Raw genomic sequence first — 18,727 nt, forward strand, 5'->3', positions numbered from 1 at the left:
TGTGTGTTCACTTATTAAATATATATGAAAACATCAAAATGATCAGACACTAAAAATCCCTATTTTATGCAGAATTTTTGGGGGTTCCTCTAGATACTGTCTTGTACAAGAGAGATTCTCCAGGAACCACTTACAAGTTTACAGATTTTACAAGAACCATTTTTTAGAATTTGAGTTCCTTCAATAACCCGCAAAGCACTTTGAGGTCCCAGTGTAGTGAAAAGGTGACTCTAGAACTTCACAACTGAATATGGGGTTATTCAAGATCTTCTAGGTTCCTGGAAGAACCACAAAGACTATAGATGGTTCCACCATAACCCTTTTATTGAGAAAAAGAGCTTCGGAGCACTTAAAATACAGTTTAAGGTTCTTTGAGTACACAACAGGATATTTGAGGCACCTTTTCTTTTTACTGTGTAAGATATAGAACTTTGAACAGTGGTGGGATGCCAACAAATTGTTTGTAAAAACGGAAGAGATAGTGTTCGACCCCAGAGCACTTGGTGCTCACAGCCTTGTTGTTATTCATAATCAAACAGGTGTGCTCCTATAAGTACCTTGGCATCTACATTGATAACATGCTTACATGGCAGATATTTATGTACTAAAATCCAATACTTTTTGAGGAGATCAAGACTTTGTGGTGTCAACAAAAATAATGATGACTGGCTGTTCTGGAGATATGGTAAACTTTCCGTACAATAAAAAAACACTTTTTGACGTTGTCCAGACTGCCATGAGAATTGTGGGGTGGAATGAACACCCATTGCTGCAAGCATTATATGAGCAGTTTGTGTACAGAGCAGAGCATGTGAGCGGTGCTGAGCGGTGAGAATTTCCGTTCCCCGCTCACGTGGGTGTTCGCCCCCCCCGCGCCACCGCTCAAAGTCGCACCAGACCACTCCGCTCAATTCCGCTCCGCGCTCACCTACAATTTCATCCCGCTCCGGTGAAATCGCTCCACGCTCGCTCAAATTTAAAATTCCTCTGCATGCTTAACACCTGCCGTTTTCAACCGAAGTCTTACGAAGTTTACACCGCACGCGTCTAACACCGGAACGGATCGCGGTCATTCTAGTCTATGCTTGTGTTTACACCAGATGCACCGCGGCACGTTTCAAAAGCGTCCCAGTGCCGCTTCGCTACATATAGGCGCCTAGTCTATTTTTGACGGACGCTACTTCCAATGTCAGTGGCTGCTCTAATCTGTTAACATAGGCACGGGAAGGAAAATCAACATGCAGCAAACGCGCTCTGCGACGCGTCCGCCACGCAGCCTATATCCTATAAAGAACTCACAGCAACAGCAGCATCAGTCAAAATAGAACATATATTTATTTCAAACAGACACAACAGAAAACATCCAAGTTTTGAACATAAATTAAAAGTTGGAGTGATGTCAGTCTGAGGCTTCAAACAAACTAAAAAGCTAAACTAAACATCCACGTGTTGAACATAAATTATCGATGCAAACTCAAACTCAAACTCGTGGTGTGAGCGGTATCGGAGCGAGACAGAGCAATCGCTCCGGCCTTTGGATAAAAACCCGCTCCGCGCTCCGACTATATTTCGCACGCAACGGTCTCCGCTCGCTCCCTGCTCTGCTCCGCTCACATGCTCTGGTACAGAGGTGCACACAGGATACTGGCTGACCCTTCTCACCTCCTGCACTCTGAATATTTGCTTCTGCCTTCAGGGAGAAGGTATAGAGTGCCTAAATGTCGATTGAACTGGTTCAAAAAATCTTTTAGAATTCTGAAGGGCAGGGAAAGGCGAACGATTGTTTCTTGTTTGCACTAATCATTTTATTGTTTTATATTTTTATTCTTATGTACTGTTGGTTATTGTATTGTATAATGCTTTATTTATTGATTATTTGCTTAGTAGTTGCGTAATAAATGGGATAATGTACACTCAACAAAAGAAATCTCTTAAGGATGATACAAGACCCCTTGACACTGTCTCCTAATAACCCTGTCAGGATTTATGATGCCAGGCCAGCTACATTATGCCTTGCAAGCTCCCCGTTTGTTTAGGAACCTGTTAAGAGGTGGGGTTTGTGTACAAATATTAAACGTTAAGCAATGTGCTACCTACCTTTAAAAACAAGGTCAAACACACACTCTAAAAAAATTTAACTTGGATTTTATCTGAAACAATTTACACAAAAAAAAGTGAAATCAATGAAATATACGGTTTAAATGTTAGTAAAAAGTAATATAAATATTTGTATTAGAATTCACAAAATATATTAAGTGTATATTAAAAATATAATTTGTTAATTAAATACTTAAGTAAATATTTAAGTAACAATATGTACATTTTAGAGTAATTAACTGTTGGATTTTTAATCAATCTTCGTCCCACTGAAAAAATCTGTTAAATAACTTTAAAACATTTTATTAAGTTAATATAACTTTTAGAGTGCAGACAGGCAAACCATATTTGTGGGTGATCTAGCAGCGTGTGTGTGTGTGTGTGTGTGTAAGTGTGTGTTTGTTCAATCACCTGTGACTTAAGGGAGGTAATGGTGTCCTCCAGCTCTTGCCGCAGCTCGGCAGGCATCAGGCCTTTGATCTTGAGCTCACACTCCTGCCGAACATGTGTGATCTACAAGAAGAGATAGAGGAAGAGAATGCTCACTAATAATCCTTCGCCAGCATGTAAATATCGCACATTGACCATAAACACGCTTTCCTGTGGCTCAGTGGTTAGCGCATGGCACTAGCAATGCCAAGGTCATGGGTTCGATCCCAGGGGATTGCACATAATCAGAAACAAAATGTATAATACAATGCAATGTAAGTCGCTTTGGATAAAAGCGTCTGCCAAATGCAATAAGTGTAAATGTAAATCTAGGAGACATTTTTTTCTTGCAGTAACTGCGCGCGCGGCAATGCATCCGAAAACGAACTAGAGGGATGCAAGTCCAGATGAGCAGACGGAACAATGCAGCCTCTTTATCCAATACGTTTTAAATAACATATGTGGAGTTGGAGGTACTCCTTATGTAAAAGTAACTATTATCCTAAAAGTGTAGTAACCATGTTTTTGACTGTTATTTCTATTACCAAAATTTTAGTAAAGAATAATTTAATTCTGTATTCAGTGATGGGCAGAAGGCTACAGTATAACCTTTCAGTTAAACTTGGTGCAGCGATATGGAATTAGAACTACTTCATAGGTGTGCGTTTTACTGAAAAATAATGCACACCAGTAGAACGTTCATCAGCCAATCAAACTGAAGCATTCAACAGCCCTGTGGTAGTAAAACCATAGTAAACTGTGTTGTTCAAGCAAACCACTTCTTCTCGACGCTACTACCTTATGGTTAGTTGACTCGACTACTCTGTGTCGCACTCTGTCGTTTCAGAGAATAGCACAACGGCATGCGGTCAACTATAAAAGCCTTGTCCGTTTGAGGAAGCTCGCGGTGCAGAGCCAGGCATGACTAGAAACAAGGCTTTAAGGACAGGTCATGTCTAGAGATGCACTGAAAAACTCTTAACATCACATCACTACGGTCACTCATTTCATTCTACTTTCACTATTTTGCAAGGTGGCAAATTTTTATACATTTCTAGGATCTCATTCAAACTTTTTGGCACAATACGATTTTGTCCCAGTGAAGGGTTCGAGATTGGAGCTTCATTCTTTATGGACGTTTTTGCCCAATTCCTACAAATTTGCCACCTCATAGAAAATGTAAGCTATCCTGTGAGATCAGGACTATTTGATGACGTAGGCACAGGATAAAAGCAGGCTTTGAAAAACATGGACTATTGGAGTGTCATGGGGATCAACAAAATTTTAGTGTGAAAATTAGAGCTGGCCTGTGTGTGGTGGTTTTTAAGATGTGCTTTGGAGACGTGAAACCAACTCTTGCTGCTTTTCACTCTGAAAAATAAAAGGTGCTTCAAAAGGTTCTTTGATGCCATAGAAGAACCTTTTTTGTCTAAATGGTTCCATAAAGAACCCTTAACATCCAAAGTAGGGCTGTGCCGATAAACGATATCATATCGAATCGCGATAGAATGTATTTCAAAAACGATGATAAGCTATTGGCATTTTGACTCGATATGGATTAATCTTACAGTCTAACAGAACGCAGAAATAAACGCAACAACAGTCAGTCAGCGTGCAGCTTTTAGCATGCGCGTCAACGTACAAAGTCCATCTCATACTGCACTTGGCAAAGAAAACTCGACATGAGGAGGAAAACATTACTGAAAGCGGAAACAAAGGTGAAACTAACCTCGAGTTGTCATCACGCGGTTTATCAAGTGTCTTATTTTTTTTCCGCAATCGCCAGTTAAACAAAACAAACTTGAGGCGCAATTGCAAGTGAGTTAACGTTACTTCGAAACTCAAGCACAAACGTTTTTATATCCATTGTTAACAATATCTGCTAACATGAGCTGGTGCATATGAAACAAACCAGCGCTGCCCTGTACAGATTAGAGATGTAATAAAGTGAGTTTGTGTGCACATTAAAATATTGAACCTTGTATGTAAGATGCTTGCATGATTAAAGAAATGTACTACAGTTTATGTGAGATGTCTTTAAGGTTCACTGAATACATTGAATGAATGCCACTACTCGAGCAAGACATTATTGCAGCGTTATGTATGTGCGCAGGTGCTGAGCCAATAGCGTTCGAATGTACGCAGTAACGGAGCCCTTTCATTGGTTGAATGTACTGAATGAACACTCCCTTTACTTAACGAGTCAATTGAGTCAAAATGAGACTGAATGAACTGGTACATGTTGTTTATGGCCTAATATCCTCTGTGTTGCAACAGTGCATTAATTTAATTTAATTTTAACTGGTTAAAGGTTAACTTTTGTTAATAAACTGTATTTAAAATAGATTATTTTAAATACAGTTTTTTAATTAAATATATATCGAAATAAATATCGTTATCGATCAATATAGAAAAAAACTATCGAGTTTACTTTTTTGCCATATCGCCCAGCCCTAATCCAAAGAACCTTTTTGTTTCACAAAAGGTTCTTTGTGGTGAAAAAAGGTTCTTCAGATTGTGAAAAGGTAAGACCGAATGGTTCTTTGTGGAACCAAAAAAGGTTCTTCTATGGCATCGCTGCGAAGTACCTTTCAAGCACCTTTATTTTTAAGAGTGTAGTCTTGGCTATCATCATATTTCCTGTTTAACAAATGTTACATGTGGTTTGTCTCTCTAGACAGACAATGAAGTCTTGAGCAGACTCTGTTCACCAAATCAGTTTGAGAAAAAAGTACTTTCTCATTTTTGAATGACTAGAGAATGACAAGAAAAATTATTGCCTTTCCCAAAATAATTCTGTTTCTCTGTTTGGCTTTCTGTAATGAAATATTTCATGGTACAAGGAAAAGATTGGAAGCCACTTCAAAGAGGAAAAGTACAAATTATCTGAAGACTACACACTGTGCTTGTTTAGTCCCACACTGCGCTGTAGTCGCGGCCTTTGCCGCTTAGCCAAACTCTATCCCCGCTGTCTGGTCCTTCTTCATTTGACTTACCCCAATGCTATTGGCATGATTTCAAATGTAATGTCTTTCCGCTTGCTTGCTTAAAGAAGACAGTCCATTGCAAGAAGAAACTACATTACATCACTTAACATTTAATTTGTAGAATGGGAAATCGACACGAAGCATCTCGTAGGACACAGCAGGTGACCTGATAACAGCATGCTCGACACTAAACTGCCCTCTGACAAGAAGCCTCATCTCAATTCCTCTCTTCATCATACACATTCCATTCAACACAAGCAGTACACACTACAGCAGACACAGTCCTGCATACTGTATTGGGAGGCCCACGTGTAATTAAAGTTGACATGCTGTGAATGTTTGCCTCATAGTGTAGGAGGAAAAGGCCTCTGTAAGGAAAACGGGGGAGTGGCTTTCATATAGAGCTTAATATGAGCTCTCGAGCAGCGACGTGTCTACCTAACAGTCCATTTTGTACAGCTCCATTTCCAGTGCTAACAGCCACCTGTGGTTAAAGGGACTAGTTGGATTGTAGAAGAATTACCTTAAAACGTCGCTGCTAATGCTGTAGACAAGAGTGCAGTGCATCAACAACTGAATGCTGTTTTTCGGTCACAAAGTGTTGCTTGAGGCTGGAAAGAGTCTAACTCAGAGGTGGGCAAACTACGGCCCGCGGGCCACATCAGGCCCCCCAAGCAATTTCATCTGGCCCGCCAGGCGGTTTTTAAATGTTTTCAATAACATTGCGTTTCAGTTAGGATTTTGGTGAAAATTACTAATTTGATGTAATATAGACAAAATCCATAGATGGCATGAGTCTACTATGCAGCATACTATAGTAAAAATGAAAAGAGAGGGAGACATGCACTATTGCGCTAGCTAGATGGACATGTTTAAACTCTGCGTTCGCGTCTTTTGAAGCGCTGAGGCGGGAATTTCTGTTATCAAAAGCGCATCTCGAGACACTTGATGAGATAAAATGAGATAACTCCGTTTTAAAAAACAATAAAAAATCATGTATTTTTATTGTGCATTCCAATTAATATCAATCAAAGTGCAGTTGTTTTTTTATTTAAGCCATAATAACAAAAAATACAGCTAAAAACACAATAAAAACATGATTTTTGAATTTTTTGAAGTTTTAAGTTTACCCTTTAGGTTCAGCCCTCCACTACAGTCCCATTTCTCATGTGGCCCCTTGGGATTAATTGCACGACCCTGAATTAGAGGAATATTTGAAAATGTCAAGAATAAAAAATTATGTATACTGTAAATTATCATAATAATGTGGCTTAAATGACAGTGTGCAAATGTTTTGCCATCTTTTTCAATATAAAAGTATTTATAAAACACAGGGTAGAAGGAATTGCATGTACATACTCTACAGTATTTATCAAATTTCACTTTGGAATAAATAAAAAAAGATTTAATTTAATGTGCGAATAATATGCGGCCCTTATCAAGGATTTGAAAACATGATTGCCCTGATTGGTTGGATTACGTCACCTGTTGGATTACGTCACTTCCTGTTTGCTGAGAGCGTGTGGTTTAAGCCGGAGCTCTTTCAAATTTATTCTAAATACATTGTTTATTCTTGTTATATCTTAAGACTTGTGTTTTAAATTGTTAATCATCGAGGGTAAAACTTATCCTTAAGTATATCCCATACCAAAATCGTCCTTAAACACACTGATAAATTATTTTTATCGGATCACTCGCTATTAGCCCTCAGGCTGTTAGCATTACCAGCCTGCTTACTGCTTAACACACTGTTCTCATTATTACATCACTAATGGCTAATGTTTCAGACGTGTTTGTACCTCTGAGTGCAGATGAGGAAACGTTCGCATTTCAGTCGGAACTGGAGGCTGTGGAGAAGCAGATCCAGGATTTACTTGAGAAGCAGACACAGCTGCGAGAACTTAAAACGGCGCTGGAAACATCCCGAGCTGACGCTTGCAAATCCGCGGTAAGTTTTCATCGCAATTGTAATACTCCTACCACTTCTACTCCGCGTGTTTCTCTGCACAGAGCCCAGGCTTCGAAAACACGATCAGCCCAAATGAACTTCACTCCTGCACCGGCACACCCACGGCGAAAGGCACGAGCCAGACTGGAGCGATGACCCAACCGCCGCCACCGGTCTTCGAGATCCCGACCAGGAACCGCTTTGCCGCCCTCTGCGAGACGGAATGCAACGCTGTGGTCATCGGAGACTTAATCGTCCGGAACGTACGTGCTTCCTCCACTAAAGGTAAGGTGCGCACTCATTGTATCAGGGCCGCTTCCTACCTACCGACGAGGGAATGAAACGTTCAGTAGACTATTTGCGCTAAATAAATAGTTGATGTCATGGTGTATTGAACAGAAGCTGCTCTTTGCTAATAATTTTGATCAGTTCTGGGAGCGACCTAGGCTCTTCCGCCCTGACGGCCTGCACCCCAGCATCATCGGAGCGGTTCTTCTGTCTGACAACATCTCAAAGACGCTACGCACCGTTTGACTACGTCTCCCACCGGTAAGTCAAAACTTTAACCATAGTCTGTGTTCCTCCCACTCATCTGTTATAAATGTTACTGCTTCCAAATGCATAGAGACTGTGTCTGTCCCCCGAATAATACTACAAAATAATAATTTAGGCAAAACCCAGAGAAAAAATCTGATCGTGATTAAACCTGAAGACAATGTAATAAACGACCAAAACCAACTCATAAAGTTCGGCCTACTTAATATTAGATCACTAAATTCAAAAGCAGTTATTGTAAATGAAATCAAAGACAACAGTTTTGATATACTTAGCCTTACCGAAACCTGGCTTAAACCAAATGATTATTACGGTCTAAATGAGTGTACCCCACCAAGCTAATGTTATATGCACGAGCCACGTCCGGTTGGTCGAGGTGGTGGTGTCGCAACAATCTTTAGAGACTTTCTTACTATAACTCAGAAAACAGAGCATAGATTTAAATCATTTGAAGTGCTTGCGTTGAACATAATTGTTCCAAACGAAAGTAAAAAACCATTGCTTTCTTTTACGTTGGCTACTGTGTATAGATTCCCTGGTCCCTACACTGATTTTCTGAAAGAGTTCGTAGACTTCTTATCGGACCTATTGGTTAACGTTGATAAAGTACTAATTGTCGGAGATTTTAATATCCACGTAGATAGTGCTAATGATGCATTAGCAGTAGCGTTTACAGAGCTACTACACTCTTTTGGAGTAACACAACACATCAATGGACCCACTCATCGTTTTTATCATACACTAGACTTGATTATATCTCATGGTGCTGATCTAACCAATATAGATATTATACCTCAAAGCGATGATGTCACTGATCACTATCTTATAACATGTACACTGCGCACTGCAGAAATCAGCCGTTTAACTCGTTATCGACAGGGTAGAACAATTACCTACTAAAGATAGTTTCGCAAAGAGTTTGCCAGATCTGACTCCTTTAATAACCATACCAATAAACCGTGGTCTAATGGTTAGAGAGTCGGACTCGTGACCAGAAGGTTGCCGGTTCGATCCCCAGGGCCGGCGGGTAACGACTGAGGTGCCCTTGAGCAAGGCACCTTACCCCTACTTGCTCCCCGGGCGCTGCAGTGATAGCTGCCCACTGCTCCGGGTGTACGTGTGTTCACCACATGCTGTGCGTGTGTTCACTACTCTCTGGATGGGTTAAATGCAGAGTCACATTTCGGGTATGGGTCACCATACTTGACAAATAATTGAATTATATACATGTTTTGAAGAGAATGAGATTGATGCCAGGGCATTGCTATGCTAATCGAAATGCTTGGAATTGACACACCTTTCAGTTAGCCACGTGATTTGTCAAGAGCACAAAAGGTGCAGAATTACGAAACAAAGTGTAATTCACATGGTGGAAATGAAATTCCGTAAGGATGATTATTACACGGCTCTCTGGAATACTGAATGGTTAGTTGTGACATTCCAAGGTGTGTTATTCCCCAATAACAACTGGGATACTGTACATCCAGCTGGTTGATATTGAGAAATATTCCTCTTTAGTGTGATGCACGACATCCACTACACAGGACAGTACAAGTCCTCATCACCCTGGCAGAGTTTATTCTGCCTTAAAAACAGCCCAATGTACCTTATCCCTTAACTAGCAAGCATCGCTAAATATACAGAAGCCCCTGTTTTAAAGAGAAAACACACCATAGCTGAGACAATGTCAACCGTATCGTCAACAATACAAATATACAATATATATAATAGGAAATAATATCTCTCTCAATTTCTATCATTTGATTTTCAGTTTGAAGGAACAAAGATTAAAAATCCTTAAAATAAAGCATAAACTCTAAATGATAATCTGGACATATTCAGAGGTTATACATACTGTAAGGATGTGTTTGGTTTTTCTTTTTTTACTTCCCATTTTTTCATTAATGAACTAGATGTGAAAGCTGCAAGTTTTGACGGCTGAGGAATGTGACTAGAAGCAAATTTCATTTCACTCTTTGTTTCTTTTAATAAACCGTTCTCTGTTTTGAAGACTGTGCACCGAGCCTTTTTTTCGTAACATTTTCACTTAAAATGACTCCCTTTCATCTATATATAGTTTTCAGACTGCACTTGCATCTGACGTTATGCAGCACTGGATGTGTCACACACACACACACATGGGGGTTTTGACAGCTGCCAGCTGAAAGCAACAAGACCTCAGCATTTTGAGTATTCAAATGAAGTTTGTTGTGTCGTCAGGAGCTTGATTTATGCTAATGAAGGGATGGAGGGGAGCGAAAGAAACACTATACAGTGACAAAAACATTGTAAGAATCACAGAGGACATCAAAAACGTGCTTCATCTTTGCATCTCAGAATCAGCGGCTCAGGACTCGGGAGTAGTGTGAAGCTTTGTGAATAGCAGTGGAAGAGCAGCAGTGATTTTTATGTGAGCAGGAATTAGAGGCTGGAGGAGTCTTTTTATGAAGTTATGAGGCAGAAGTATGATTTATGAAGTGCCACTCGAGTGGAGTGGGCCGCTGCAGTAATGGGAAGTTAATGGAAATGACGGCACTTACTCAATAGTCTGCTGCTTGATCTTACATTTAGGCTTTTTTTTGTTGAAGAAAACGCAGAGCCCAATCTAAATGTGAATCATGATTAAACTTATCACTATTGCTATCTTTTTACACTAAATATAAATTCATATACGCAGGTAATATAACACTGTGTCTACACCAGACGTGATGTCGCAACCTATTTGAAAAGGTGTTTGCTCAATGTTTTTTTTTTGTGCTGTAGAAATTACAAGAACATTGGGAAATGACAGAAATTGCTCTTTAACAACATTAAACCCCTTTTATAATGCATACAGTAACATCACTGAAATTTCATGCTTACATAAAAAGCTTGATTTCACCACTTCACCAGCACAGACAGGATGAACCTGTCCAACACTTAGCATGCAGTGAGGAACTCCTGTTTAACAAACATGTCAAATCCATCCTAATATGAAAATAACACCTCGCTGAGCCTCAGGAGAGAACCTATTGGAGGACTCAGACACTTGACTGTTTCGAAGGCTTTGTGTCTGTAATCGTCTCATCCCGCGTGCCATGCGAAGACTGCGCAGAAACGCGCTGCTGCCATGCCGCCATTTCATGCCAAGCAGGCGTGGAGGAGCCCGGAGCAGCCGAGCGAGGAACATCTGTTTGAAGTCTGGGCAAAAAGTGGGCTATTTTTGCATGCTGCGGATTGCATTACAAAGACATGTCTTGGAAGATAAACTGGGGCAATATCACAGCACTGAAAAGAGAGCAGGTCTTTATTTCCACACACAGTCGCCCTCTTTCACGCACACACACACACACAGTTTTATGAGGTGGGAGCAGATGTTGTTTGCAGGCTCTCTGTCTCTTAAGGAGGTACAGGGTAGACGATAACATTCCTGAGTGGAGGTCTCCTCACTGGCCCTCTTTCGACTCATTTTACTTGCTAAAAGAAACACCCTTATTAAACCTGCTATATTTTCAATGAAACAAAAAAATCCACACAGCTCTTTCCCAAGCACCAGTTTATATTAACCACATCTGTTTTTCTTGTCTTTCCAAAGCTCTGAAATCTCAATTGACGTCATTGATCGCCCGGGTTTCTTGCGTGTGTTGCAACTGAATATGTGTGTGCTGATTAGAACATGCAGCGTGGATCATAAGATTTGACAACTGCTGTAAAGTTTTTCAGTAAATAACAACTTAAATCTATTCTTCACATAAAGCTATTGTATGATTTCAGCACCCTGCCCTACTTTTTTTCCTCATTTCAGAAGCCATCTTTTCAATCTTAGAAACATCTTTAAAATTATTATAATGAGAAGTTAATTCATGCATTTATTACCTCACCAATAGATTATTGTAATTCATTGTTAGGTAGATCTCTTCCAACACTTCTAAATAAACTCCAACTCATTCAAAACCATTCTAGAATCAACAACGCATCTGACTCTCCTACACTCTTTAAAACATTCTCTGCTCTTCTCTGTCCGCCTGCTGCCCACCTTGATCTTGCTTCATTCTTTGTAAACAAAACTACTGCCAGTCAGGTGTCTGGAATGGTGCAAGTGGGGTTCAAGTCTTACCTTTCAGGTAGGTCATTTAGGGTATCCTGGAGGGGTGAGGTTTCTGATCCTCAACATCTCACTACTGGGGTACCCCAGGGCTCGGTGCTTGAACCACTGCTCTTTTCCATTTATATGGCATCCTTAGGACAGGTCATTCGGAAACATGGCTTCTCCTGTCACTGCTATGCAGATGACACACAACTCCACTTTTCATTTCAGCCAGACGATTCAACAATATCTGCTTGTATATCTGCATGCCTGAGTAATTTTTCACTCTGGATGAGGGACCATCATTTGCAACTAATCCTCACAAAGACAGCACTGCTTGTGATATCGGCTGACCAAAAGATTCATCACAACCTCTCCATTCAACTAGGCTCGTCAACTATTCCACCTTCCAGGACAGCCAGGAACCTTGGAGTTGTAACTGATGATCAGCTAAGCTTCACAACATTAGGAAAATTAGACCTTTCCTATCAGAGTCCTGGTACAAGCTTTAGTTCTGCTCAGACTGGACTACTATAATGATCTTCTGACTGGTCTTCCAGCTTGTACAACCAAACCTCTGCAAATTATGTAGAATGAAGCGGTAAGAGTGGTCTTTAATGAGCCAAAGAGAGCATGTCACACCGCTCTTCATCAGGTTACATGGGCTCCCAATAGCCGCTCGCATCAAATTCAAAGCTCTGCTTTTGGCTTACAAGATGACCACTGGTTCCACAGATATTACAGTTTGCTTTGTTTTTCATGTCTCGTCCTCTGGTTCCAAAGTCCTCCAGAGGCTGTCAGCCCCAGCTCCAGTTTTGGCCTAATGCTCATCCCAGTTTAGCCAGATGCTCATGCTTCTGCCACCTGATGATGACTACAGTCACGACCTATAGTCAACCAGAACCTCTGAAAACAATATGGGACAGACCTGAAAATCTTTTTTTCTATCCCCACAAATTATCTTTACACTTTCCCCCAATGTTATCAACCCTTCACTGGTTACCCATTAAGTATCGTATTGACTTTAAAGTTCTTTTAATTACTTATAAAGCCTTAAACGGTTTAGCCCCTACCTACATAACAGAGCTTCTACCACACTACAACCCATCACGCCCTCTAAGATCTCAAAACTCCAGACTTTTGATAACACCTAGAATAACTAAATCCACCAAAGGGGGTAGAGCTTTCTCATATGTAGCACCTAAACTCTGGAATAGCCTCCCCGATACTATTCGAGGGTCAGACACACTCTCCCAATTTAAATCTAGATTAAAGACGCATCTTTTCAGCCAAGCATTCACTAATACATAGCTAATGAACAGCAGCTATGCTAATTATTCTCTTTCTGCCCTCGCCTCGGGATGCCCATCCCGAGGTAGGGAGAGATTCCGCCAGGCCCAGATGAACGTCACATGCCCATCCTCAACTAGAGATTACGTCAGCTACATCGGAAAATCCCATGCCATCCTCCTGCGGACTCACTGACCATCCCAGCTCCATCCAAGGCAATTCCATCACCACCCAAGAAAAAGGCGACCATCTGACCGGCCCAGCTCAGACAATTCCATCCCCAACCGAGAGCAAAGACGGACTACTTGTCACATTAATGCTAAATTTACAATACTTGGTATTTAATGCTAAACTTACATCACATGACAGCAGTTTGAAGTTATGGCTGCACTCAGTGACTTTGATTGGAGGTTGCTGGGTGGGTGTTTGTAGGGAGTGGGGGGGCTTGTTGGTTGCGGTTCGGGGCGTTTCATTTGTTGGGACTGTGTGGGTCTGGTCTGGTTGGTCTTGTTTTGTGGTCGATGTCGGACAACAGAGGAATAAAGTTAATTATGCCATTACTATTTTTCCCTGGTTGTTCCTCTGTTGTCTGTTGTTGATTGCGGAATGGGACAAACATATTACTGTTTATTACACAAACAGTAATAACAGTAATAACAATGATATATCAGTTCAGACCCGAGTTGAATAATAAAACAAGTAGATAGACCAGGAGACATTTGAAAGCAGGACTTAAAAGGACATATAAGTGTTTTTAGAGGTATTTGAACACACGCGTAATATCAGTGTATTACACAGAACAGCTTTCACAGCAGATGTTAAAGTCATGGATGGAATCGTTGACCGTTAGGTCTTTTAGAATGTGTATAGCTGAATCTTTATCACCAGAGCTAACAGCAGTAATCAGACTGTGATACGAGTGAACGTAAGTGTGCAGCTAAATCAAATACTGCAGAGACTCTTTTTCTCTAAAGCAGCTCAACATGACCTCACCCCCTTTACTTGCATGTTTCCTGGGGTGAAGGTTATTAAAATTCTAGGCCATTGAGGCGTATGGATCACTGGAAAAAGAGAGCTGTAGTTCATGTCAGCTGTTTGCTGTAGTCCTTAAAAGGCAAATAAAAAAATGTCCCTTTGCAGTCAACTTTGAGCATTGTAACTTTATTCCCAGACAGCAACATACACTGTGTTTGAAAAAAACATATTCCCAGAATATGTGGCCTTTAAGTTTTCAGTATTGACAACCATGTTTACTGATTGTGACAAGCAGAGCGGGACGAGGGCCGTGAGGGAACGGCACGAGCGTCAGCTGCGCGTTGCACCGGTCTTGCATCTCTCACGGAGGAGCTCCGAAAACATGATGTCACAGTCTGTATTTTGTTTTGCACTTATTGTTGTTTTGCTTTCTTGCTTCCATGAGCTGTGCTGTCAGCTACACGTGGCTCTTTGTTTTTGTGGTCACCACCCCCTGCTGCTCACAGCAATCAGCATCACGAGCGGCGCTGCGTGCCTCATCAACTCACACCTGACACTCGTTTCTCTTTCCTACTTAAACCTCTCCCTGTCCTCATGCTGTGTGGGTTCGTTGTATGTGAAGGTTGTTGTTTTTGACCTGTGGATTTATGCTCTGTCACTCTGTTCAGGATTTGTGCTCGAGGGGTTAAGCCTTTTCGGCTGCGGGCAGTGTGGCATTAAGGAGAGTGCCGGTACCCGTCCGGCTGTTCTATTCCACTACCTTCACGGTGGACATCAGTGCTCGAAGCACACGTCTTTTTCTCAGTTTGAACTGTTTTTCTGTTTGTTTATATTCAACCTTGCTGTTTTGGTTTTTTGGCTCAGCCTTTGTTGGTTCTGGCTAATAAATCCTTTGTTTTGAAAAGAACCTGCATTTGAGTCCTTCTGTTTCGTGACACATGAAAGGAGGAGTGTTTACTTCGATCTTTGTTACATTGGTGCCGAAACCCGGGAGGAAGGAGGGACATGCTGTCGGAGAGCCCTTGCTGCCGAGCGTGATTGCGGTGCTGAAGAGGTCGGGCAGCACGGAAGAGTGAAGACCGCGAGTGGCTGCCCGAGGCGGTGGTGCTGGAGGAAGTAAACGGGAAGAAGGAGGTGGGAACCGGCAAACTTTCAACCAAACTTTAATAACATAAACGAACAACAAAACGAAAGTAAACTGCCGACAGCTCCCTCACGGTCGACTGCCAGCCACACAAACGTAATAAAACATAACATAAAATCCAGGCCTGGTTCTCTCTCCTCCTTCACTGCTGTCTCTCCTCCTTTTATGCTTCCGGAGCTCCTCCGTGAGAGATGTAAGACCGGTGCAACATGCAGCTGACGCGAGTGATACGGCCTCACGCCGTTCCCTCACGGCCCTTGTCCCGCTCTGCTTGTCACACTGATATTGTGTTAATACCTTGAACATCATATTATTGTAAATAACCCAGCGTCAGTAACACTATTAATATTATTAAACGTAATGAATAATATCGTGTTGATACTCTGCACATAATAATATTATAAAAATTCCAGAAGCACTAAATGTCATGTTATCTGTGATTACTACTATAATTAAACAATTGACGGTTTCTGAAAATAAAACCTTTGAGTTAAGGTTCATCAATGTACACTGCATAGAGAAAACCTTGCAAAAATAACATAATATTATTATTATGTATACAGTCATGGACAAAAATGTTGGCACCCTTAGTAAATATGAGCAAAGAAGGCTGTGAACTGTGATCTGCTTTGTTGCTCCTTTTGACCTTTTATTTAAGAAAATCTACAAAATTCCAACATACTAAAACAATTGGAAGTAGGGGAATATATCAAATTATGAAACAAATGTTTTTCTCCCATACATGTTGGCACCCTTGTATTCAATACTTTCTGCAACCTCCATTTGCAAGAAAGATCTAGTCTGAAAGAGGTCTGAGAATACATGGAGAGTCCTCCGAGTCTATTCCACTATACAGAATTTCTCCAGATCCTTTAAATGTTGGTGTTCTCTCCTCTTTGGTTCACTCCACTAATGTTCTATAGGGTTCAGATCAGGGAACCTGGATGGCAATGGGAGTTTGATTTGAACCAATGTCCTGAAGGAAGATCTAACCATGACCCATTATGATATTTCTAGAAGAGCAAGTCAGGTTTTGCTTTTTTATCTGTTAGTATTTGAAATAATCCATGATGCCTTGTATCTGAATAAGACGTCCAGGTCCTCTGGTATAAAAGTAGGTCCACAACAATAAAGGTCCGGCTGTATATTTAACTGTGGACATGGGGCCATTTTTTATCCCTGTGTGCACCAAACTCTTCTGTTATTGCTGAAAGAAAAATTCATATGGTCATAGAACCCAGTCCTGGTTGAAGTTCCTGTGGCATAATATGGTGGAGCAGAGCAAAAGATCTGTTTCTAGAACAGCGTCGAAACAACTTGTGGGGATGGAGGTGCAGTTTACATTCAAAATTCAACTGATTTCTGCAATTCTCCAACTGTGATCCTTGAGACGTCTTTGGCCACTCAATTATTCTCCTAAGTGTGCATTAAGGCAACATTCCCTTTCAGGCTGATTATCAACATCTCCAGTCGATTACAACTCTTGATCATTTCCCTGATGTTGCAAATGGGACTGTTTATAGTTTCAACTATCTCCCGATTTGACACATTTCTATTTTGTGTAGTTCAACAATCTTTTGCTGCACATCAGATCTATATTCTTTAGTTTTACCCATTGTGGTGAATAATTAAGAGGATTTAGGGTTTGTATATTTATTCTCCTGTACAACAAGAAGTCATGACTGGACAACATCATCTTTTTAGTCGCCTTGGTGTGCTAAGAAGATATAAATATCAATAGGAATATACTCGATTTTATTCACAAGAATTTCTGGGGGGGGGGGTGATTTGTTACTTTAGGGATTTTTGTGAATGTTGAAACAATGCAGATTTATTTCCACATATTTACCAAGGGCGCTAATATTTTTGTCCATGACTCTAATGCATGTAATGCTGCTTTGCAACTGTGAAAAGTGCCATATAAAAAAAATTGAATTGAACTTATTGTCCATCCAAAATACATTAATCACAATGTTTATGCCATTGCTGATGTTAACCAACATGTGCTACTTTTCTAGATATTTAGATACTTTTCTTGATATTTCTCCCGTGTCTCTGAATTGTCAAAACACCTCTCAAAATGCTTACTACGGATGCGGAAAAAAGCATAAAATAGATCCCAGTCCAAGATTTTTTTAGGACGGACAAAAATATCGGAGGCAGTGTATCAATGTGATTGATAACCTTTAGTGTTAATAAAAATATGATATGAAATATACATGTTACTTGTATTTACAGAGATGCTCTCAGGGCTAAAGTTCATCTTCAACCTCCAAGTCTTATTCTAACTACTTGTGCCTACTCAAGCAGCCAATATACGTCTTTTAGAGGTGAAGGATTTTACTAAATGCTATTTATAGCTAAAAACCATGGCAGTATTTCTACGGTATATGCACACTGATGAATCGTACATTTATTTAAACTTGTTCTGGTAAAAATAAACCAAAGTCAGTTATTGAGCAAATACATAAAAGATCAGTGTTGAAAACCCACAGTAACCACTTTTTTCAAACAGCGATTGGAATAGAGAGGCAAAAGTTACAAAATGCGGCTTTAAGGTAAAACGGCTTTTTCATTTCTCGTTGTCTTTAATGTTGAAGCTTTTAGTTAACTTTCTAGAGACAACTAGATTGAAAACGATGGTTTAAAAACATTTCAATGATTCTCAGGTGCCTGGTTTGTGCTTTTACTTAACTCAGCCACTGATCTAGATTTCAGTCGGACAAAGGAATATGGTGCCATTTTCCAACAGCTGTTCCTTTCCAGATTTTGTCCCAGGTATCTCAACAACTGTCCGAGAGGGCCAGTAAAGGTCACCAGAAGTTTTGAGGAGAAAACATCCTACATACCAGGTCCAAAGACCCACCTAAAGTTATGAATCCGCTAATTATCTCTTCTTCTCAAACTTTCTTGAACTCAAGGTCAAAGTGGCCCGTTATTATTGAGAATTCCCTCTAAAACAGGGACGCATTCCTGGCCCAAGGCACAGGCTCTTGAAGCCGGATCCTTAGGAATGTGTAAAATGTGCAAGGGGCATATCAGCGACTCACTAAAGACGGTGCATCTTTCTAGTCATTCAGGGGCCAAGGTGTGCGCTCTGGGGTCTGAGCTGTTACCTGTTCCTGGTTTTCTAGCTCTCTGCTCATCATCTTCTTCTCAGCTGTGTGCAGTTGTTTCTGCAGAGTCTCCACACGTTCTTGAAAAACCTGAGAGGGAAAATTACGAGGATCAGACAA

The 18,727-nt window shown here is 40.7% G+C and overlaps 1 protein-coding gene across 2 annotated transcripts in view; it reads right to left on the minus strand.

Moving 5' to 3' along the window:
- The window catches only part of LOC130550359 (centrosomal protein of 112 kDa-like), a 100,797-nt gene that overhangs the window by 9,981 nt on the left and 72,089 nt on the right, over positions 1-18,727 (minus strand). For both annotated transcript variants that reach the window (XM_057327801.1, XM_057327800.1), the window contains 2 exons: positions 18,608-18,697; positions 2,509-2,610 (listed from right to left, as the gene is read on the minus strand). In XM_057327801.1, the coding sequence (XP_057183784.1) occupies positions 2,509-2,610; positions 18,608-18,697 (192 nt within the window). The remainder of the gene's footprint in view (positions 1-2,508; positions 2,611-18,607; positions 18,698-18,727) is intronic.

The sequence above is a fragment of the Triplophysa rosa genome, unplaced genomic scaffold (genome assembly GCF_024868665.1).
Source record: "Triplophysa rosa unplaced genomic scaffold, Trosa_1v2 scaffold29_ERROPOS194725, whole genome shotgun sequence".
Taxonomy (NCBI): domain Eukaryota; kingdom Metazoa; phylum Chordata; class Actinopteri; order Cypriniformes; family Nemacheilidae; genus Triplophysa; species Triplophysa rosa.